This window comes from Medicago sativa, chromosome 6 (assembly GCF_051527215.1).
Source record: "Medicago sativa cultivar Bolivia chromosome 6, Bolivia_mono, whole genome shotgun sequence".
Lineage (NCBI taxonomy): Eukaryota > Viridiplantae > Streptophyta > Magnoliopsida > Fabales > Fabaceae > Medicago > Medicago sativa.
Window position 1 is genome coordinate 10743534 of NC_140754.1, and position 23411 is coordinate 10766944.

Consider the following 23411-nt stretch of genomic DNA (forward strand, 5'->3'; position numbering starts at 1 on the left):
ATTTCCACTTTTTAGTTATAACTTTGCTAAAAGACGCCTTCATAAAAATTAGTTGGTGTTTTTTAACAAATGCTCATAGAATAACTTGTTAAAAGACACCTTCATGGTGACTTCTAGCAAAACATATAGGGGAATGCTACAACACACCCACTCACTTTTGTGAAGGTGTGTTTTAGCAAGGTACACCTTCTTGAGTTGGACAAAAACACCATTATTTTTAAATTAAAAATAAATAAAGATGGGGATGAAAATGTCATTTCACTTTTTGTTTCCTCTCACCTCTCTTCATCTTCCTCGTTAGTTAAACACGCCGCCCAACATTTTTCCCTTCTCCGATGTGCAATTCATATTTCCTGGAGAAGCACCACACCAATTGAGACGACCGAACTCCCTTTGATCCTCTTCCCCGGAGCAATCTTCGCTACCAGAACTTCGAGTTTCTCTACCGCATCATGATGCTCACACTTCGTCACACTGGTTTTTGATTCGGCGTCATCTACACCGATGTTGTTTCAAGAATAGCAGAAGTCGATTGAGAAGTCATAAAACACACCAATTCAGATTTCTGTTATAAAAAAGATTCAGATTTTTTAATTAGTTCTTTTAAAAACAAAACAAATTTTTTAATTTAATTTCTCGTTTTTAATTCATAATATGAATTGGGGTTTCTTTGATTTTGTATTTCTCCTAAGGTAATATCCCTGAGATGTTTCATGACCAAATGCATTTTCTTCATTCTTCACAAGCTCACAGGGTTCGTTCTGTTGAGGAAGATGGAGACAGGAGAGAGGAAACAAAAAAAGCAAAATGACATTTTTATCCCCAATTTTATTTATTTTTAATTTAAAAATAATGGTGTTTTTGTCCAACTCAAGAAGGTGTACCTTGCTAAAACACACCTTCACAAAAGTGAGTGGGTGTGTTGTAGCATTCCCCAAACATATATATATATATATATATATATATATATATATGGTTTGTTACAATAGACCCACTCATTTTCATGAATGTCTATTTTAGCCCCCAACACCTTTTCATTTTGACAAAAAGATACATGTTTTTGTTTTTTGGGAAAATTAAAATTGAAGGGCACACATGTAATTTACTTAAAGGTTAGATTTTCTTTTTATGAAGCATCAAATTCAATCTTTTTTAATTTGTATAAGGATGAATGTGAAATTAGTCATTATTGTTACTTTCTTTCTTCTCTGTCTTCTACGGTCTCTCTCAATCAAATTCAATCTTTTTTAATTTGTATAAGGATGAATGTGAAATTAGATTTTCTACTCATTATTGTATAACAACTTCTTCTTTCACGTTTCTTACTTTCCCCTTTTCTATTCTTTTTATCATTTCTTCAATCAAGTGCATCAACTTGTTGTTAAAACCTATTCTCATTCATCCATTCATGTCTTCTGCAAGAACCGACACAAGTTTCCATGACGTGTTCCTAAGTTTTAGAGGCGAAGATACTCGAGGATCGTTCACTTCACATCTCTATGCTTCTTTTCATGATGCTGGAATAACTGTTTTTAGGGACGATGATTCTCTTAAAAGAGGAGATCACATTTCAACAGCATTATCACACGCAATTGAACAGTCTCGAATTTCTGTTATCATTTTTTCAACAAATTACGCGGAATCGCGATGGTGTCTTGATGAGTTGGTGAAGATAATGAAGTGTCACACAACTAAAGGTCAAATTGTTCTACCGGTATTCTACGGTGTAGATCCATCTCAAGTACGTCGTCAAACAGGTGAGTTTGGAAAAGTCTTGGAAAGTCTCTTGGATAAGATTTCAAAGGTGGAGAAGGAGGAAGACGAGTCATTGAAATGGAGAGACGCACTTCGACAGGCTGCTGACCTTGCTGGATTTGTAGTTTTAAATTCCAGGTAATTAAATTTATTCAACTATTATTATACTTCTGATTGTGCATATAGAGAAAATATTTGTGAATTTTGTAGTAGGAAGAGTAGATGAGTTAAATAATTAGAGGTAGAGACAGATCTAGTGATTTTTTTTTTTCTGGAGTGTTATTTGAACAATTAATTTACAAAGGAAAAGTAGGTATTGGCACAAAAATCAAAACAATAGAGAGATAAAATAAAAAATAATGTGAGTATGAGAGAGAAAGTTGTCACAAAAGTTGTCAAAAATGGATGTTCAAATATCATTTTTTTTCTGAGATCTCTAGTGATTAATGAATCGAATAAAAATATGGTTTGAATTACTATGCCGACTTTGATTTATTGAGCCGACCATATAAGTTTGGTTTTTGACAGTTGGTCGTTGTAACTAGTGCAAATTATATTTTAAACGTTACTTTCTCTGTTTTAATTATAAGCAAATTTGACTTTTTAGATCCATTCAATCAGTGGCGGATCCTTACGTTAGGTTTTGAAAGTTCAGAGTCACTCCTCAGTCCTTTTTTTTATTATGATGTTACTAGATTTGAGACCCGTGCGCCGCACGGGTCATATTGACTGTATAATACAATTTGTATTGTATAAAGTATATCATAAAAATAAAATAAAAAGTTGATGTTAAATAAGGTCTCCAATTTTATTTTTATTTTTAATTTACTTGATAAAAAGATCTCATTAATTTTGGTTAAATATAAAGGTCTCATATATGAAAACTTCTGTTGTCCAGAAAGTCCATTCCACGTCTGTCATTATACAATCAAACTTGTTATTTTTTTTAAAAAAAATAATAGACAACAAATAAATTCATTAAGTTAAGGCACAATAATGAGCTAAATGTGGTTTACATCGTCAAATATTTGCTCTGCGTATATTTACAACTTTGAATTACACAAAATACTTAAAGTACAACACCAATGTATCACAAACTATACATACATAATTAATAAACATTTATAGTATTCTCGTTGAGTCATTCTCGTGCTACATTTATGCATAAACCAGTATACCCAACAACTAAATTATCTTCCTTCATACTTCAGTATTTATTTTAACTTCAACAAATAAGCAAAAACCTCCATACATGTTTGCCAAATGCCTTGCAAAAACAGTCCTGAAACTCCAAAAATTAACATATCTTTCTCTCGTAATATAAACCTCCAAAGATTGCATTAGTGAACCTACACATATATGACAATCATGAGATATTATTGCATTAGTAAACCTCCAAAAATCATGAAATTCAATATACATGATGTGGATTAGTTATGCAAGAATGAAGTCTCTCAACATAAATGGGCAGAGAACAAAATCTGTAAGTTCTCATTGGTTATTACTAATCCCAACCTAGATTGCACCAGAAAAAACATACTTTCTATCTCATGTTATTCAAACTCATTATCTAGAAGGTATTAAAAGAAATAAGATATCATAAGTCTCCTTGAAATTCACGTCTAGTTATAAACTCACTACGGGGAAGGTAGAAAATGAAGGCATATTATACGCAAGCAGTGGTTAATTCAAAAAGAAGATAGCATAATCTATGAAACTTGAGTTCTTAAAAGGTCAAACACAAAAAAGGAGTACAGACTGGAAAAAAAAGATCAACAGTAGAAGAATCTGAGGACTGAGGACTTGCCATGCTCAGAGTAGAAATATATAGAAGAACAATGAACAAAAATGAACTCCATGATTTCATATGAAAAACACTAAACCCATGAATATGATTATACCTTCTAAAATTCCCTAATTGGTTAATCCATCTTTGTTGTTAAAAAAGTGCCCTCTTAAATGCATAAGCATAAATAAACAACATTTAGGCAGACCTCAAAGAACCTTAACAAATCTTCCTCAAAGACACAATGATTTATGACAGAAATACTTGAATACATACATAGATCCATACATACATACAATTAGTAAATGACATTTCCTTCATAACTAAATTTTTTTGCCGTAACTCATGTATTATGTTACTTCAATATTCCAGGATTGTGTGAACTTGTGTAAATAGGTACATATCCAAAATGCCTCAACAAAAAATAATCAGAAAACTGCAAATTATATTGATCTAAATTATATATATGATGTATTCAACAACACAGAAGCTTCAAATTGATATACCACGAATTGTGGCCAAAGCAACGTTTAGGAAAAATCACTCTCGAAAAGAACTCAATTGAAGGATTTGTGTACTATCACTTTGATATTTCACCAGTTTGATTCATGAACCACATAATATAAAAGATAAAAGAATTAAAGCACAAACTTAAACATATTGGCATGGATATTTGACGTATAATAAATTGAAATTCAAACAAATATATGCTACTCATTCGATTATCATGTTCACCACATCAGTTTTTTCTACATGAAATTGGAGACACTTCAGTAAAAGGCAAATAGAAAGAGAATGAAACTATGAATATAAAATTGTTAAGACAACACCAATGACAAAATGAGGAACAGAGAGTAATAAGCTTTGGAAGAGTGATAAGCTTCCTCAACAACATAATAATTTGAAACTAAAATAAATTTTCTTCATCATATTTTTTAGAAGTCAATCAATGTCCATTCTTAGAACTTTTTACCTGCAAACTTTTATATGAACTTTAACCAGCACCAAATTAACAGTCGACCACTCCCCTAATTGTCATCACCGAACACAAACAGCAGCAGCACCCACAGATAACAGCACATTACAGCAACAGCTCACGATAGCAGCAGCTCGTGATTGTCCAAAAACAGCCTCTGCAGGTGCCAAAAAACGCAGGCAGCAGCACAGGCCTGTGCAAACAGCTCACAACAGCGGCACAACACGCCTCAAAACATCCCCTCGTCGAGCACCCAACCTTGTATTGTAAATTGAAGTAGAAATTTAAATACCATACAAATCAAACACAATGACAACAACAAAAATCTACCTAAATTTGATCAAAAGAAACAAATCTTTCCATTGGCTATTAAATACCAAAACAAAACCAGAGAATTAGTGAACCAAAACAGATAAGGCAACATTAGTCATTCGTGGATTCATCAATTATCTTCAGTTAAATATGGAGAAAGCAAGTTTGATATAACAAATTGCATTACTATAGTTGGATTCCTATAATGCATTACAACTCTCATCAAAAACTCATTTTAATACCAAGCTAGGTTGTGTGCGTATATATGAAAGTTCAAGGCTTCAAGCAATCATAAAAAACTGCATTTGGTTGTGATGCACCTTCAGTCTTATCTATTTCTTTCGCAACAATCATTCTTCAGCCAAAATCAATGGCTTCCAACCGATATAACAGAACAACACTTCTTTGAAGATCTTGATCAGCATATCAATTCACTTACCAATCAAATGTCCAAAAAACACAATAAGAGAAATACAAAAATTTCAAGTTAAAGTATTTTCTCCAGGTTTTCAAGTAAGCAAACCAAAAACATGTCTGTTTATATATTAAGAAACATAATTTCATTCTAAAAAAAATCACACAGAATCACATAGAATATTATATATGTCAATCCAAAAAGGCCCTGCGTTAAATTCAACAAACTTAAGTTCAACGAATCGAATAAAAAATAAACCATCTTCAAATCCTAACTCTGAAAAATTGGAAAGAGAATGGTTTTTTGTATTTTTTTTTTCAGTTGGGCTTTTCATCAAACAGTTAGAATACATGTGAAAAATATACATGTAACAGTCCAAGAAATCATGAATTCAAAAGGTTTATAGATACTAACATGAAAAAGTTACATAAAGAAAAGAGAAAAGATATGCGAGGATGTAACCTGCGGCGAAGGCGTGACCGGTGAAGGCGTTGATGGTTGGCATGGGATGAGAGAGAAGTTCGGAGACAACAGAGCGGAGGCGATAGTCGATGAGGATCATGCGAGAGCTGTTGTTTTGTGCCCGATCGACGTCGTAGCCGTTGGAGAAGAATTTGCGCGGTGGTGATGAGGGCGGAGGAGGATGGATTTGATTGAATTGAGAAGTGTGGGGTTGAGACACTGTTCATCGTTGCTGGTTAGTGTTAGGATGAAGATGTTCGAAGCAAATTTGTGCGGAAACCGACGGTTGATGGCTATGTAGGTGCTGGCGTGGAGGAAGAGAGAGATTCTAGGTGTGAAGAAATTTGAATAAGAAAGGTCTGTTTAATAATTGAATTGAAAAATCAAATTGCATAAATAATATAAATAATAGTAAGCCTAAAAAAATGGAAAGGCAAACTGAAAATGAAACTTCCAAGACAATTTGAAATTCAAATTCAACAATTAGTGGGAGGGAAATATTTGAAGGGTTTCATAGTCAGAATTAATTGCATGGAATTAGAGGGAAAATATTAGGGTTAATGGTTGCATGACCTAATAAGCTTTTAGAGTAAGGGATGTATGCGCCTTTTCATTGCTAATTTTTTTTTAGAGGTTTTTGGTCATCTTTTTATCGGTATAATATAACTTTTGGTTCATGTACACATGCATATGTTCATATATGCATTATTTGTCAAATTAAAATAATAATTTATGTTCTTTTTTTAAAATTTATGAGCTAAGGAGTAACAATTAATAGCCCAACATTCATTTATTTGGCTATTACTTTTTCCACCCTACAAGGTTCTTGCGCGTCCTACTTTTTTAAAAATTTATTTGGCTATCACTTTTCCCACCCTACAAGGTTTTTGCGTGTCCTATTTTTTTAAAAAGTATGTACTTCGGATTTTATTATCCGAAACGAGTTTGGATTCTAAAATCCGAAACCTTTCTATATATAAAACGCATAGTAGTCAATAGCGGCGCTATAGCGGCGAATAGCGGCCGCGCGGTGCGGTGCGGTCCCGGACCGCTATGCAATAAGCCATAGCGTAGCGTTATGAGATAGCGGCGCAATAGCGGCCGCAACACTGCATAGCGGTTTTGCAGTCTAGCACCGCTATTTCATTTTACCTGAAAATACAAGTTTGTCCTTGGTTTTTAAAAAAAAACAAGGGTATTTTTGTCATTTTCGTCAAACCCTAATAACTTCAATTTCTCTCTTCATTCTTTCATTCTTTACAGCCGCATCTTCTCATCTCAAAAACGCATCTCATCTTCTCACTGTTCATCTTCTCAAAACCGCATCAAACGGCAGATCTGTTCATCTTCTCCTTACAGCCGCCGTTCCTCAGGTTTGCTCTCTTCTATAAATCTTCCTTTCTGTTTTGTTCATAAACATATCACAATATGTTTTGTTCTTCCTCTCTGTTTTGTTCTTCCTCTGTTTTGTTCATAAACGTATCACAATCTGTTCATAAACATATCCTCTGTTTTGTTCTTCCTCTCTGTTTTCTCATGAATGATTGAAAAAAACACAAATGACTTCGGTTATCTGTGAGATCTCTATGATAAACTCTACTCTCAGACGCAGGACACATTTAGTTCAATCTTTCTCTGTTGTTTTCCTCTACTGTTTTGTTCATCCTCTATTCTGCTCTCTGTTTCCTTATTTTTGTTGTTTTTGTGGACAACACAGTCATGGCAGCATCAGGTTCTGGTGTTCAATCAAACTCTTTGTCTGTTGACTCATGTGCTCAAAGACATAAGCGGACCGGTGATAATCTCGACATTGCTTGGCAATTTAATCACTGGAAGGATTTGAATGATAAGAAAAAGATTTACTGTGATTTATGAATGTGTCATGAGATTTGAATGTTATATTTAATTTTATATTAGATATATGTTTGTTTATAATTTATAGTATTATTTATATAATTTGTCCACAAAAGTGATGAAATAGCGGTCATAGCGCTAGGCGCTATCCCGCTATAGCATTTTTGGGGTCGGCCGCTACGCGCCGCTATCCGCTATTAACTACTATGATAAAACGAAAACATTAACTTCCCCATTTCAGCAGTCTTATGTTTGAACATTTGGTTTCTATTTTAAATTTAGTGTTTGAAAATTGTGTTGTTTTTTATCGTTTATATTATATTATTTATTTTATACGATCACGAATGCATGTTTATATCAAATTCTTATCATATGTATGTCTCAGCCAAAACAAAAAAAAAAAAACTATTGTCTCTGTGCTGAGACAATTTGGATTATATAATCAAAAATGGTTTATAACATTTCAGATTATATAATTTGAAAATTGTCAAACACCCATAAATGTCAATTTTTTTTAGTAAAAAATGCACTTTAGATTATATAATCCGAAATGTCATACAACCATTCGGATTATATAAACCTTTTTGAGTAAAAAAGACATGATTTTTTTACCCAGAACGTGAAAACTCCAACAAATCCTTTTGGAGGTACTAAAAAACAAAGAACACCAAGTGAAATACAAAGGGGAACAACCCACTTGGGTTGGCCTGGTGGTATTGGCTTGTGTCTTGAGAGTGTGCTCCTCCGCAAGGTCTCAGGTTCGATTCTCTCCCGTACCAATTTAGGTGGGCTATTTAGCTTCTTCAAAAAAAAAAAATACAAAGGGGAAATTGTTTCAAAGTTTATTTGTCTATGATGTTTATAATAATCAGAATAGAAAAAACAATGATTGAATTAATCACCAATTTAACAAAAAGAAATTAATGAAACATTGTGTTTGAGATGATCAAAATGTAGAAGAGAGAGTATTTTGGAACTGGGTGGAGTAAAAAATGGTGTCGGCCAAGAAACTCAAAATGTAGAAGAGAGAGTATTGTGGAACTGGGTGGAGTAAAAAATGGTGTCGGCCAAGAAACTAAGTGGAAGAAGATCGCCAAACTTCTTAGGAGAGAGAAAGTTATAGAGAATTATAATTAAAGTTGTAAACTTCCAAGAAGAAGAAAAAGCAACCGGCTATAAACAGACACTTTTTAAGGTTCACCGATGGTCTCATTAAAATGAGGTCCATATTAGGGGATTCCTTTTTTTATTTACAAAATTAATTTAAATTTTTTTTAAAATAAAATTTTATCCAATGAATTGTTATTAATATTTGAAAGAAGGTGGATGGATTGAATAGATTAAGAGATTGATGGATGGTAGATTGATGTATCAATTTGTCAACCTAATGCATATACATGCATGTACCTATATACCTCTATGCATGCATGTCTGTTATATGTAAAAGCACATGTTCTTGGGTTTGTTTTTATAGGAATGAAACTAAGGACATCAAGGATATTACTGAAAAAATTACTCATTTGCTTGACAAGAAAGACATGTTCATTGCTGATAAGCCAGTGGGAGTTGATTCTCGAATGCAAGATGCTATTCAACGGCTAGACATCCAACAATCAAATGGTGTAATACTACTTGGGATGTGGGGTATGGGGGGAATCGGAAAAACAACTATTGCAAAAGCCATTTATAATAAAATCGGCCGCAATTTTGAAGGGAGAAGTTTCCTTGCAAATGTTAGGGAAGTTTGGGAGCAACCAACCAAACAAGTGGATTTACAGGAACAACTTCTATCTGATATCTTCAGAGGAACGACGACCAAGATACAAAGTATTGATTCTGGGAAAATTATATTAAAGGATAGGCTTTGTCATAAAAGAGTACTTGTTGTACTTGACGATGTGGATAAGTTGGAACAATATGATGCTTTGTGTGGAAGTCGTAATTGGTTTGGTTTAGGGAGTAGAATAATTATCACAACCAGAAACATGCATATACTCAGAGGGGATAGAGTTGACAAAATATACTCAAATAAAAAAATGGATGACAATGAATCACTTGAGCTTTTTAAATGGCATGCATTCAAGCTAGTGAATCCCAAAGCAGAATTTGTTGAAATTTCTAGAAATGCCGTTATGTATTCCGGGGGATTGCCGCTAGCTCTAGAAGTTATTGGGCGATATTTGTATGAGAGGGATGTAACAGAATGGAAATGTGTTCTGGAGAAACTGAAAACAATTCCCAATAATGAAGTGCAAAATAAGTTAAAAATAAGCTATGATGGTTTAGACGATAAATCCCAGAAAGCAATATTCCTTGACATAGCTTGTTTCTTTATTGGTAAGGACCGAAATGATGTTATACATATACTAAATGGCTGTCGATTGTTTGCTGAAGATGGAATAAGAGTCCTTGTTGAGCGAAGCTTAGTATATATTGATGATGACAACAAGCTTGGAATGCATGATTTGTTGCGGGATATGGGAAGAGAAATCATTTGTAATGATCCACAAAAGGATCCTGAGGAGTATAGCAGGTTGTGGCTTCCTGAGGATGTTGATGATGTATTAGCAAGACAAACTGTAAGAACTTTGTATACCTTTATTTTATTCTTTTATCTAAAATATGCAAATCTTAAAGAAGAAAAACTAACATATATTCATCTATGATTAAAATCCATTTGTTTTGTTGATTATCACAAGAACATCAATAATTTGGCTATGTACCATTTTGTGCTTCATGGTTTCTGGTTTCTCACAAGGAAGCTTAAGATAGTTTTCATCGCAAGATTTTTTTAACTGCCTTGTATCTATTAGTTGTGCATGCTTGAATTTCTGGCCATATCTATTGCATAGGGAACAAAAGCTATTGAGGGATTGACTTTGAAGTTGCCAAGAGATAGTGCAAAATGTTATAGTACTGATGCATTTAAGAAGATGAAGAAACTCAGATTGCTTGAACTTGCTGGTGTGCAGCTTGATGGGAATTTTGAACATCTTTCAAGAAATCTGAGATGGCTTTCTTGGAATGGATTTCCTTTATCATGCATACCTACAAAATTTTATCAAGCAAATTTAGTTTCCATCGAGTTAGAAAACAGTAATGTCAAAGATTTGTGGAAAGAGACCCAGGTATTAGTTTTGATTTTATGTTTTTGCATGTCATGAGTTATTTTTACTTTTTCAAATTTATGGTGAGATTTAAATGAATAGTAGTATCAATTGCGATACTAATATATGGATAGTCCTTTTTTTTTTAACAAGGCAAAATAATAAACGAATAGTCTTGAATTGTAATTCTAATTTAAATAAATCTAATTGTGCAAGAAAGTTTATGTAGTTTTGTGCAAGAACTTTGAATGTAGTTGAAGAATTGGAAAAATACCTCCAATATTGACTATTTGATTAAAGAAACTTAAAATTTAAATTTCAAAACTATGAACTAGTACTACCTTTGTCCCTAATTATAAGCCTCATCATTTGAAAGGAAAAAAAAATTAACTTTTCTTAATATATATGAGGAGTACTAAAGGAGCTTATAAATAGGAAAGGATGTAGTATCATTTTAAATCTTTGAACTACATCAGCAAAATTTTCAGACATGGCTTTCATAATTTCTACAACAATATTATACGAAAACGTCTCCTTGTTTCGAAGTTTTTTCCCGAAAGTAATACTACACCAATGTATATTGTTGGTATACCCCCTCCGTTTTCAATAAGCAAATTTGAATATTTAGGTTCATTCAATTAATGATGTATGCGGTCCACAATATGAACCGCATACATCATTAATTGAATGAACATAAAAAGCCAAATTTGCTTATAATTAAAAACGGAGGGAGTAAGAAATAATGATGTGCTACATGTCCCAATAACTTTTCTCACGATAACGTAAGTGTAACTGCAGCAGGGTTTTTTTCATTTCCATCTACTCATGTATTCCAACAATTCCAAAATCTAACGCATATCCTTCATACGTGATACCCTCATGATGTGTTTTTTAGGGATAAATAGCACCACTGTAGAAATAAATAAATACAAATCTAATGTAAATGTCTTACTTTAAGGTTAGTGATACATAGTAGTTGCTTTCGTTTATTATTTAATGCTTCTTCCCTATGTCTTCTCTTTTATTTGTGTTCTTGCAGAGAATGGAGAAGCTGAAAATTCTTAACCTTAGTCACTGTCATTATCTGACACAAACACCAGACTTTTCAAACTTGCCTAATCTTGAAAAGTTAGTACTCACAGATTGTCCAAGTCTTTCTGAGATTTCTCCTAGCATTGGCCATCTCAATAAAATTCTTCTGATAAATTTGGAAGATTGTATTGGCCTATGTAACCTCCCAAGAAGCATATATAAGTTGAAATCTTTGAAAACTCTCATCCTTACTGGCTGTTTAAAGATTGACAATTTGGAAGATGACTTGGAACATATGGAATCTTTAACCACTCTGCTTGCAAATAACACTGCAATAAAAAGAGTGCCTCCTTCAGTACTGAGATCAAAAAGCATTGGATATATCTCTTTGTGCGGTTATGAAGGATTCTCACACGATTTATTTCCAATCATTCAGTCTTGGATGTCACCAACAAATAATCTCTCATCCCCAAATCGAACATCTGATTTTTTGATGTCACCTTTTAAACGGATGTCAGCTTCAAAGAGTCGTCCAGATAAACTGTCACATTGTAGGAAATTTAAATCAAAGAGTCGTCCAGATAAACTGTCACATCGTAGTAAATTTAGACCTTTTACATTTTGTTGTAAACTTAGTTCAGATGAAGTTAGTTCAGATGCAGTTTGTCGTTTAAATGAACTGTCGTCTACTTCCAACCAGCTTTCAGGGCTTCAAAGTCTATGGGTAGAGTGTAGTTCGGAATTTCAACTTTCTGAAGATGCAAAAATAATTTTGGATGCCTTACATGCCACAAACTCTAAAGAATCTGTACCCACTACAACTACATCACAAGTATCAAATATGACTACTTCTACATTGGTTCAAAGCTGCAGTGAAGTGCACGTTTTAGGATCAAAACATTCCTTCAACTCTCTTTTAATTCAAATGAGAATGAATTGCAAACTCACCAACATTCTCAAAGAGATCATTTTACAGGTTTGAAATGCTCTCTCTATCCCCTTATTTTATGTTTGCTTTGTGTGTATCACATCATATATTTGAATTCTATAGCATGTGCGTGTCTATATAAATATCAATACATGCAAGTCTATACAATTATTTTTTATAGGTGACCAATACTTCAGCAATTATTTGCTATCAGTCATTGACAAGCTTACATGACACACATATGAGCGTGTGGGAGAATCATTGCCTCTACATTTTGTCTCTCAAGATATACTCTCTTATTTTGCATTCTTTTACCTAATTGATACTAAATCACAAATGTATAATTGAAATGCTTGTTTTTTCATAACCAAATTTTTCTGCTAAACCTGATGCATAAGAAATGTGAGTGTTACGAGCTGAGCGAAGATTTATAATTGGAATGCTTGTTGAGATGGGAGGGTACAAAGAAAGAATATCCATTTAACGACATCTTGGTCATGATCATATCTTCTAAATTTTCTAAAAAGGGTAATTTTTTATTAATACTTTAAGTGATATTGATGAACATTTTCTTGAGATTACAAAGTTTTATCATTGAGTTGACACCTTATGGAAAGATAAATTGAAATGGGCTAACTGAATATTTTTACTAGTCAAAATTAAAATTTACAAAATGGCTCACTGAATATTTTTAGTAGTCATAATTAAAATTTAAGAAATAACTCTTATATGATTGAACTCGCAAATTCAAGAGAATGAAATTGTATTTTATTTAATAAAAAGTGATGAACTTAAGAGCTGTACAATGGTGAAAACAGAAAAATGAAAGAGATAAACCAGAGTCAAAGACTCCTAATTCAGAGCATAGGCACTGAATGTCTTCAACACACTCTTATTCTCCCTTATAAACTAACGTGGTCTCCTTAAATTGTGGTTCAAGCCACTAATTAATTGGTCTCCTAAAATTGTGGCTCAAATCACTGACTAATTATTCTCCTAAAAGTGTGGGTCAAACCATTAATTAATTATTATTCCTAAGACTCTGGTTCAAGTCACCAAGCTTCCCTCAGCTTCTACCCCTTCCTAAGAATCATGCTTGTGTGGGTTGCGCCCAATGATTGGGTCATAATCCTATTGGATCTTCGTGTCCTAAAATGTGTATGCATCTTCCATGTAAATTATATATTTGTTTTACAAGTAATCCTTGGATAAGTTTTGATTTTGGTAGCATGTTGAGTTGCGGTATCCTTTGAATGGACTTTGTTTTTATGAAAAGAAACTATTACACACTTACAGTTTTCAAAATTTTAGAGAGTGGTACAATTTGTCATTATCATTATCTCCCCCTCACTATTATTTTGGTTAATATGGAATTTTTAAGTGAGACCAATAGTCTGTATAATGAATCGAAGCAAATATTTCTGTGTAATTTCTAAAAAATTGACAACTAAATTATCATTAATTACTTTATGAGAAAATTTGTGTCTTTAGTTGTTGAATAAATGACAACGTGATATTAATATACTTGTCGATTAAATTTTGAGCTTATATCTGCTTTCACAGAATATGGATGTCAATGGGAGTGATGGTCGTTTTCTCCCCGGTGATAGTTATCCAAATTGGTTAACCTTTAATTCTGAAGGTTCTTCTGTAACTTTTCAAGTCCCTCAAGTGGAAGGGCGTAATTTGATGTCATTGATGTGCATTGTCTATTCTTCAACTCCGGATAACATAACATCAGATAGCCTTAGAAATGTATTGGTGATAAATCACACAAAGGCCACCATTCAGCTCTATAAGAGTGAGGCTTTAGTCTCTTTTGAAGATGAGGAGGGCCAGAGGTTAAAATCAAGTATAGAACCTGGTAACAAAGTGGAGGTCGTTTTTGTTTTCAAGAATGATTTCATTGCCAAAAAGACAGCAGCTTATCTCGTATATGATGCACAAAATTTGAATGCTGTTGCTAGTTGATGTGATGAAAATGAACGCCCTGCTAAGAGATTCTCTACTGGAGAGGAGCCCACTGATGACTTCAATCGGAACAGAAAGAAGAAAAATCGAATGGAATGAAAAATGGTAAAACAATTGCTTGGTAAACATCAATTCTTATGGTTCTTGCTTTCTAACCTTTGTATTGGCAACAATTTTTTTTTTTTAAAACTCGTATCCATATTGGCAACAATTGTTTTCCATTTTAGCTGAATTTTATTGATTTTATCCATTGTAATATTTTGTAATCCTAAAGAGAGAAGTAATCAGTTTTGAAAATTGAAATATTTTCGTTGAATATATTTGTGTTTTCAATTAAAAATCTAAATGAAGAAAGTGAGTTGGTGCTCTATAAGAAAATGTGGTTCACAGTTGTATATATGCTGAAGGATTTTACTTTTTAGCAGCAAATAGCAGATTCCATTTACTAGAAAGAAAATCAATAAATAAAGCTTGTGGAATTTGGGTTGGGACATTTCCCTGGTTCAAGTTCTAAATGCTGAATGATTAGCTATTCTAACCATACCATCAACTATAGCATTGAAATGTGTTTTAACAATTTGGACAGAACTGTCTTCAACCTTGCTTAGCAAACTTCTGTAGTTTTGAATGATAGAATATAATTGCTAAAAAGAAACTCTGATTATCTTGCTTGAGCTCATTTCCGTTGCACAAACATCCTGCAACAACATTTATTTTTAACCAACTTGCAGCCATGGGGATATGGTTCAGTTGCCTGATTTCTTAATTTTGGGGTAGACCTGATTGAATTCCTTGACATTGCCAAGGTTTCTGTAGCAATATATCATGTTTCCAGAAGGATGACATAAATTGTCCGAAAATGCACTTCTAGACTGCAGAAAATTAGTGTTTTTTTTCCTTCCAAATTTTACATCCGAACTCATGTTGAGGGGTTGGGAAAGCTTTTCAAAGCCTGCCAACAAATAGCTTCAACATGACTCCCTTACTAGATTGAACCTAGTATATAATATGTTCTTGGCAAATTTCTCTCCACAGGTTTTTTATCATTTGAAGTGGATGGCTCTTTAATTCTGAAATGGGATCATGGGTTCTACGGATGAACCGATAGAATCTAACTCTCAAAGTAGGAATTCTAATGGTTTCAAACAGAATATGATGTTTCAGACAACACAAAATTAGTGTTTTTTTGGATGTGTACTGATGATGAGTGAAAATTGCACTGTTAATGATTATTATTGTTGACTTTCTATTAAAAGAAATTGATTTGAGTTTGGTCTACAAAATTTTAATTTCTGAGCAAAACATTATTAAGACTTTATTTTTAAAACTTGGTATTCGGTCCAAGAATTGACTAATTCGGGAAGCTCAATTTCACCGTCCACTTGTTAAGGCGTCCATTTAAAGTATGAACTTAGCCGACCAAAATTGACACTAGAGAAAATCAAATTTGAGATTTTGAGAGGAGCAAACTAGAAAGTCTTAAACGAACATGCCTAGACCAACCCAAATGAGTTAAACATTCTTAAGATTTAAGTGATCAAATCAAAACAGAGGCTGGAAGTTTAAGTCAATCTAAAAATTTATATCTTTAGTCTAACATGTATCATGTATGCACTATGAAACCACTTCAGATACTGATCTCAATTCTAGTTGGTAAACAAAAATCTCATTTCTTCTTCTCAATTTTTCCAGAACTAGATCAATCAGAATTTCCAGATGAATACATATGATTTAACTTTGAACAAAAACCAGATATGCAATAATCAATCAAATATGTATGAAAAGCAAATATAAGAGATATTCCTTCAAACTAGAGAAAGATGTGCTGAAGCATAATTAATCCAATTAACAAAAAAGAGTTGAATTATGTTCTCACATGGAATTATTCACATCAACAAAAATTCACAATAATAATTAATATAAAACTTTAAATAACTGATAACAATTACATCTTCACATTAAAATTTGATTACACAATCACATATATAATAAACACAAATGGAAACATGTACTCCAATATTATTCCAATATCTTGAATTAATGAAAAGGAAATCAAGATATAATAATTTTCTTAGCAAACTCTATTATAAGTACCACACCTATTGTTAGGTCCACCTCCATTCTGAGAAGGCAAGCAAGTACGATAGCCTTGACGTATTGGACACTTAACAGCAGCACCATTGTTATTACCAGTTCTACCAGTTTGTGTTTGACTCAAATCCAAAAGCATTCTTGCTGCATGAGAACTCATAGAAAATTCTTCTGATTCCAAATCATTGTTGATCAGACAATCCTCTGAGGTACAACCTTTTATCTTCAATGATGTTGTTTTGCTTAGATGTAATTGGATCAATAAGATAAGGAACAATAGTGATACACCCTTGTTCATTTTCTTCTTTGGTTACTCAACTTTTTCTTCTCACCAAGAAAAAAGACTTTTGGTTGTTCACTTGAATAGCCCCCAACAAGTTGTATTGTATTTGTAATAAAATATTGATAAAATAATGAAGAAATCTTTTTTATATACATAATTAAAAATATAAGTGAGTTGGGTCCGGGAGCTCATCATATCAAGAAAGCCTCAAGGCACATGGACCACTAACAAAGATACTTTCTCTTCTTATTTATAAGAGATATTTGAGTCAACAAAAATAGATGTATCTAATCCAATTTTTTAACCAGATATATTAACTTTTGTTGATAAAAATTTCTTTTATAAATAGGATACATATATATTCTCCATTGATGTGATAATCACTTCAACTACGAAATTTTAAATCAATTTATTTGTGAGATTTGAGTTGGATTCTTAATAACTGGGATAATCTATATCGGCATAAGGAAGGAATCTTCTATATAAATCCAACAATAAGAGTGTATGTTAGGCTGTTAACATTATAGATTTTTTTTATGTTTGTATTATTGTGGGAAAAGCATATGCATTGACTTGTCCTATTATCATTAGTCTTCTTTGGAAAGGCCTATACCTCATAAATTTTATTTTAATAATTTTAAACATGATGAATATAATATGATGAAAAGGAAATGGGTTAGGCGGATATTTTGTATAATGTTTATTTATTGTTATTGAGTTGATTGTATGGTTCATGTACTCAATTTGTATATGAAGGGACTTGATTGGTAGTTGCTCTCACAATGGGATAAGGTTAAGGTGTGGTTCTTGACAACCAGTAGCTCAATAATTTGGTAGTGTGGCATTTTCAAGGGTCTCCTTCCTTTTATACTTTTGGTGGCTTTTGGATTTTATACTTTTTTGCAATTTTACCTTTGTGTTATCTACCCTATATTTCTTTTTTTAAATGAAAGTGGCACAACAAACTAATTTCTAAAAGTATTTGTGACCTTAAAAGAGGTGAACAAATTTCTCATCATGAACTTTTTCTATTTTTTGAAGGACTCATCATGAATTATTGTTTACTTCATAAAAAAATTAATTTTGCAGTGGTACACTATTGCTTATAACTATTATTATGTTTTTTTTTTCTTCTTTTGATAGATAACGAGATGATAAAGTCATTAAAAACTCACACACATAATTAGAGGAGTCGGGATTCGAACCTTGGTCATAACGTTCAGCCTAACTATTTCAACATTTTTACCAATTGAGTTACAACTTATAAACTATATTATGGTGTTGTTTGAAGTGTGAACATATTAATAAAATAATAATGATAACATTTTTTTAAGGCTTTCTAATAATAATATTATTTTGAATCAAAAAATAAAATAACATTGTACCAAAGAGAAAATAATTTTATTAAATTGTTCTTCAAAAAAAAAATTATTAAATTGGTCATGAGTATTTTTGTTCTTCAACGGCAGGTTCTTGTAAGATTTAAGTTGAATCTTTATCAACTAAATATAATCTACCAATAAAATTCTCACACCGATATGAGTTGCCAAAAAAATTATCAATTAGATCAATTTACGTTGACAATGACCGACGAGCATCGTTGTATTTTAGAATATAAATAATACATCTTCTCGATATGTATTAATATAAGATCATATATATCAACTTTCACCAAAAAAAAGATCACATATATCAGCGGTCGACATTAACCATTTCATTATCAACCAATTCAACTTTTTGTTTATAACTTATGAAAGTAGGTAATAAGTCACATGTAAGTGTTACTTTAGTTTTTGTCACGAGCTAGAATAAATATGGATTTCTGATCTTCCTCCCACACAAAACACTTGCGCCCTACAGCCATGCCCAAAATGTCCCTGCGTTAGTTAAGTAGCGCAAGTGTTAATCTTTGCGCCACTTAACTAACGATGTCTGAGTTAACTAACACTGCGTTAGTTAACTCATGTTACGTGCTGTTTTAAACAAGGCAGAACACCTCATTTCCTCATTTCTCATCTAAAATCTCAAAAATCTCTCTCAAATCACCCAAATCCAAAATTCCTTCAAGTTCAAATCAAACAACACTCCAATAACAAGTAAGTTTTCATAATCAAACACCATTAACCTTTTATGTTTATATGTTATATTTTTTCTCTTAAATTAGAATTTTTTTAGATTTAGAGTTTGTTTAAATTTTGGTGTTTTTGGCAAGAAATCATACAATGTTTACATGTAAATGACTTGTGTTGCTTAAATGTTTAGATGTTTGCATGTGTATGTTGTAGTTTTGAGTTTTAGAGAATTTTTTTAGAATTAGGGTTTGTTTAAATTTTGATTTTTTTGCAAGAAATGATACAATGTTACATGTAAATGACTTATCTTACTTAATTGTGTTTGGATGTTTGCATGTTAATGTTGTAGTTATGAGTTTTAGGGTTTATGTATAATTTGCACTCCAAGTGTTTGATGAAATGTTTGAATGAGTTTTTCATTGATTGTTTTTAATTTCTTGTTGTGTAGATTTGAAGCAATGGTCGGGTGGATCGACGTTCATGCACAATTCAACGACGGAGAACCTCAGAGGTTGAGAGGTTAAGAGGTCTCAAGGATAAACTGAATGAATTCAACCAAGGAGTCAACCCCAAAGACACAAGGTGGGTGGAACACGTTCGGTATAAACGTCAAACGCTCGACGAGGGGAGAGTATCATTCAGTTGAGTGGAATTAACGAACGACGAAAACATGACGAGCATGTTTTGGGAGCACAACATGTTCCAGTGGATCGATATGCGGGTAACGTTGCTGAGATCAACTGAAGATATCATCAAAAGTTTGATTCCGCCAGAAGTTCGTGATTAGGTAGGGAAATGCACCTTCCAACTACAACAATTGTCTTTCTTTGAATGAGGTAATTCAAACTTGCCAAACGACAGTTCCCAAGCATTCACCCGGAAGATTAAATTCTTGTTAGGCTGGTTTAAATGAAGGTATTGAAGTGCCAAAGAATGCACCTCATTCTTTTGACACTTGAATACCATCGTTTTAACCAAGTCTAACAAGAATTTAATCTTTTGAATGAAACAATAAAACTTCCGGATGAATGCTTGATAGCTGTTGTTTGGCAAGTTTGAATTTACCTCATTCAAAGGTAAGATAATTGTTGTAGTTTGAAGGTGCCTTCCAACTACAACAATTGTCTTCCTCTGGATGGGATAATTCAAACTTGTTAAACGGCAGGACTCAAACATTCGCCCGACATTTCTATTGTTCCTTTCAAAAGATTAAATTCTTGTTAGGCCGGTTTAAATGAAGGTATTAAAGTGTCAAGGAATGCACCTCATTCTTTTGATACTTGAATACCATTATTTAAACCAAGCCTAACAAGAATTTAATCTTTTGAATGGAACAATAGGAATGTCGGACGAATGTTGGAGTCCTGCTGTTTAGCAAGTTTGAATTTACCTCATTCAGGGATAAGACAATTGTTGTAGTTGGAAGGTACATTCCCCAATGTAATGTGATGTAATATAATGTAATGATAGAACATATTTATAAACATGTATTATGTGATGACTCGTCTTATATGAAGGAATTTGATGTGATAACATATATAGTTGATATACATGTTGTTTATGTAAAGTAATGTAACTTTTATTTGAATTTATTCAATACGCAACTTTATTCGAATTCACGCTGAGTTTAATTTGACATTTTTTTATTTTTTTAATACGTAACTTTATTCGAATTTATTCAATACACAATTTTTATTCTAATTCACGCTGAGTTTAATTAGGCATTTCTTCGATTTTTTTAATACGTAACTTTATTCGAATTTATTCAATACGCAATTTTTATTCTAATTCACGCTGAACTTATTCTAATTCATTTATTTACTTTATTAAAAATTTATTAATTCAATACGCAATCATAAAATAAATGCAAAAATTAAAATATATAAAGAAACAAAAAGACCATTTTATTAATATAATTCTTATTACATTTACAATGGGGTAAAACTAAATTTGCGAAAAAATAAAAACCACCAGAAAACCGACCTCCCTGGAGTAAAACTAAAAAAAAATCACTAGAAAATCTAGCTTCCGGTGGTAAAACTAAAAGAAATCCACAAGAAAACCAGCTTTCCTGGGGTAAAACTAAATATGCACATTTAGTTTTACTAAATCTGGTTCTTTTCCCCAAGAAAGGTGCTCACTACTTATCTTTTCCCCAGCATTCCCACTACTTATCTTTCTTTCTCTTTTTACACCAAAATAAAGAAGGAACAATAGAAGGAAAGGAAGAAGATTCATAGGGGGAGAGAGTGAGGAGGAGAGTGAGAATGTGAGATGGTGTGAGGAAATTGGGAAGTTTAGAGGTGTATTTATAGGGGGAGATTGTAACATAGGTTATATCTACCATAAATATAGTCAAAAAACGTGAAAAAACTTAACAAAAACGTGCAAAACCAATTAAAATGCATTGAACACCGTCCAAAAACGTGTGTTCTTCAGTTCTGACCATTGGTCAACCTGCGTGAGTTAACTCGCGCACATGTCAGTGGTGCGTGACTTAACTCACGCTAAGATTATAAGGTGCGCGCTGCATGACTTAACTAACACATGGGCATTAATGTCTTTTCAGGGCGAAAAGTGCAGGGCGAAGAGCAGAAATCATAAATTTGAAAAATATCTAGCTGTCTGAATTATATGGACCAGTTCTGGCCTTATTGTGTAGGAATCTGATGGGCCTAAATTGCTTTCGGTGCATAACTTCTGGAAGAAAATATTTTATACACCCCACACCTAATCATCCTACCCATTTTAAAAAATTAAGGAAAAAAAAATCTTATTTAACCCTTTTGAATTTTAAATTATTTTATTTTATTCCCTCAAAAAACTTATTTTATTTTATATTGATTTTAATTTCAGAAAAACTTAGAATTTGAACTTTCATTATAATTTTTTATTTTGAAAATTCGTTGTCCAAAATATTATTTTTGTTCATTAAAAATATTTTATTGTCATTTATTGTATTCATGACCAACTTAAGAATGTTATTTTTTTTAAGGAACAATGTTATTATTTCCCATTATTGAAAATAATGTTATTATTAGAGCAACAATACTCGATTAAATTAATCAAGTGATTGGACTCAAATTTGTTAATGAGTTTCACAAGGATAAATCGTTCGGAAGAACTCAAGTTCAATTCTTGGATGAAACAATTCTTAACAAAAAAACGATACTAGATTAAATTGACAAGTAATGTTATTTTTTTTTCTTTTTAAATTTTAATACTTAACCATGGTTGGTTAAATGTTTTGTTTAAATATCACATTCCCAATAAAAAAAATTCACAATTTTGAAATAAGAACTTAATCCAAATTTTTATTTAACCAAGTGATTGAGCTCAGGTGGTTAATGACTTTCCAATAGAGGTGTCAAAACTGGCTACCCGGCCCGTGACGGGCTTGCCCATGTCGTGCTCGAGCTTTTTCGGGAAGGACCAAAAAGGCCCGGATGATAAACGGGCTCGAATATAGTCGTCCAAGCCCGGGCTACGGGCTTTCGGGCCTGCCCAATTAATAAAAAATATTAATTTTAAAAATAAAAATGACTTAAAATTATTCACACCATATATAGCTTTGTTTCCAGACAACTCCACGTAGAATTCTTAAAATTATGATATTACGACCTGTAGAATTCATATAAAAAAGCAAATAAAAGGGACCGAACCTGTGATAAGTTGGAAACTTTAAATGGATAAGAAAAAACAACTATAGCCACGGCATAATAATAATGATAATTCCCAAACAATTGAACATGCACTGCAACAGCAAAGTGGTGGAATTGAATTGGAAATAGAGGCGCATCAACAAGGGAGTCAAATGGAATTGAGTAATAACATGGCAGCGCAGCAATTACACTTGGCAATAAAGGATTTTAATTTGAAATAGAATGATAAAATTATAGCAGGAGCAATCGAAATTAAATAGAATAGTACTACCGAATACTTAATAGATTTTCATAAAAATAAAGGTTATGAATACTCAAGCCAAAATAAAACAGTGGAGTGGGCAATAAATTTTTTTTTATTAGTTATTAATAAAAATTATCGGGCTTTCGGGCTACCCAGAGCCCGATCGGGCTAGCCCGCCATGGGCTCGGGCTTATACGGGCTCAGGCTAAAAAGCCCCCGTACTAATCGGGCTAAAATTTTGTTGTCCAAGCCCTTCATTTTTCGGGCTTTCTCGGTCCGGCCCATTTTGACAGCTCTACTTCCCACTAAGACGGAATCGTTCGGGAGAACCTGCGTTTGATTCTTGGCAGATATAATTGATGCTCATACTTTACTTACCTCTGAGACGAACTCTTGATTACTATGTCCCCTTTCCCCTATGAACCAAAAGGTTAACACACAAAAAATTAAAATAAATTATT

The 23411-nt window shown here is 32.7% G+C and overlaps 1 protein-coding gene and 2 long non-coding RNA genes across 4 annotated transcripts; 2 read left to right on the plus strand and 1 right to left on the minus strand.

Moving 5' to 3' along the window:
- The first annotated feature begins 1188 nt into the window (after positions 1-1188).
- On the plus strand, positions 1189-14914 carry LOC146912759 (disease resistance protein RPV1-like). Its single transcript, XM_085722244.1, has 5 exons — positions 1189-1893; positions 9035-10139; positions 10413-10688; positions 11707-12675; positions 14191-14914. The coding sequence occupies exons 1-5, from the start codon at positions 1409-1411 to the stop codon at positions 14596-14598; spliced, it is 3243 nt and encodes a 1080-aa protein (XP_085578370.1). The 5' UTR covers positions 1189-1408; the 3' UTR covers positions 14599-14914.
- Positions 2712-6676, minus strand: LOC146912760 (uncharacterized). 2 transcript variants are annotated; one of them, XR_015016882.1, is made up of 3 exons: positions 5707-6676; positions 4515-4775; positions 2712-3104 (listed from the first exon to the last, which is right to left on the minus strand). It is a non-coding gene; the product is annotated as an uncharacterized LOC146912760 (long non-coding RNA). The 2 variants fall into 2 exon arrangements; XR_015016881.1 differs by lacking the exon at positions 2712-3104 and adding an exon at positions 3816-3954 and having other exon boundaries at positions 5707-6119.
- LOC146912761 (uncharacterized) lies at positions 6940-7641 on the plus strand. The gene is made up of 2 exons (XR_015016880.1): positions 6940-7079; positions 7424-7641. It is a non-coding gene; the product is annotated as an uncharacterized LOC146912761 (long non-coding RNA).
- Positions 14915-23411: the final 8497 nt, after the last annotated feature.

Bases quoted from the DNA above. Each gene is read 5' to 3' on its own strand.
- LOC146912759 (XM_085722244.1), top strand. From the start codon at position 1,409: ATGTCTTCTGCAAGAACCGACACAAGTTTCCATGACGTGTTCCTAAGT. The intron at 1,894-9,034 runs GTAATTAAATTT...TTGTTTTTATAG, and splicing joins TTTGTAGTTTTAAATTCCAG to GAATGAAACTAAGGACATCA. The intron at 10,140-10,412 runs GTAAGAACTTTG...TCTATTGCATAG, and splicing joins ATGTATTAGCAAGACAAACT to GGAACAAAAGCTATTGAGGG.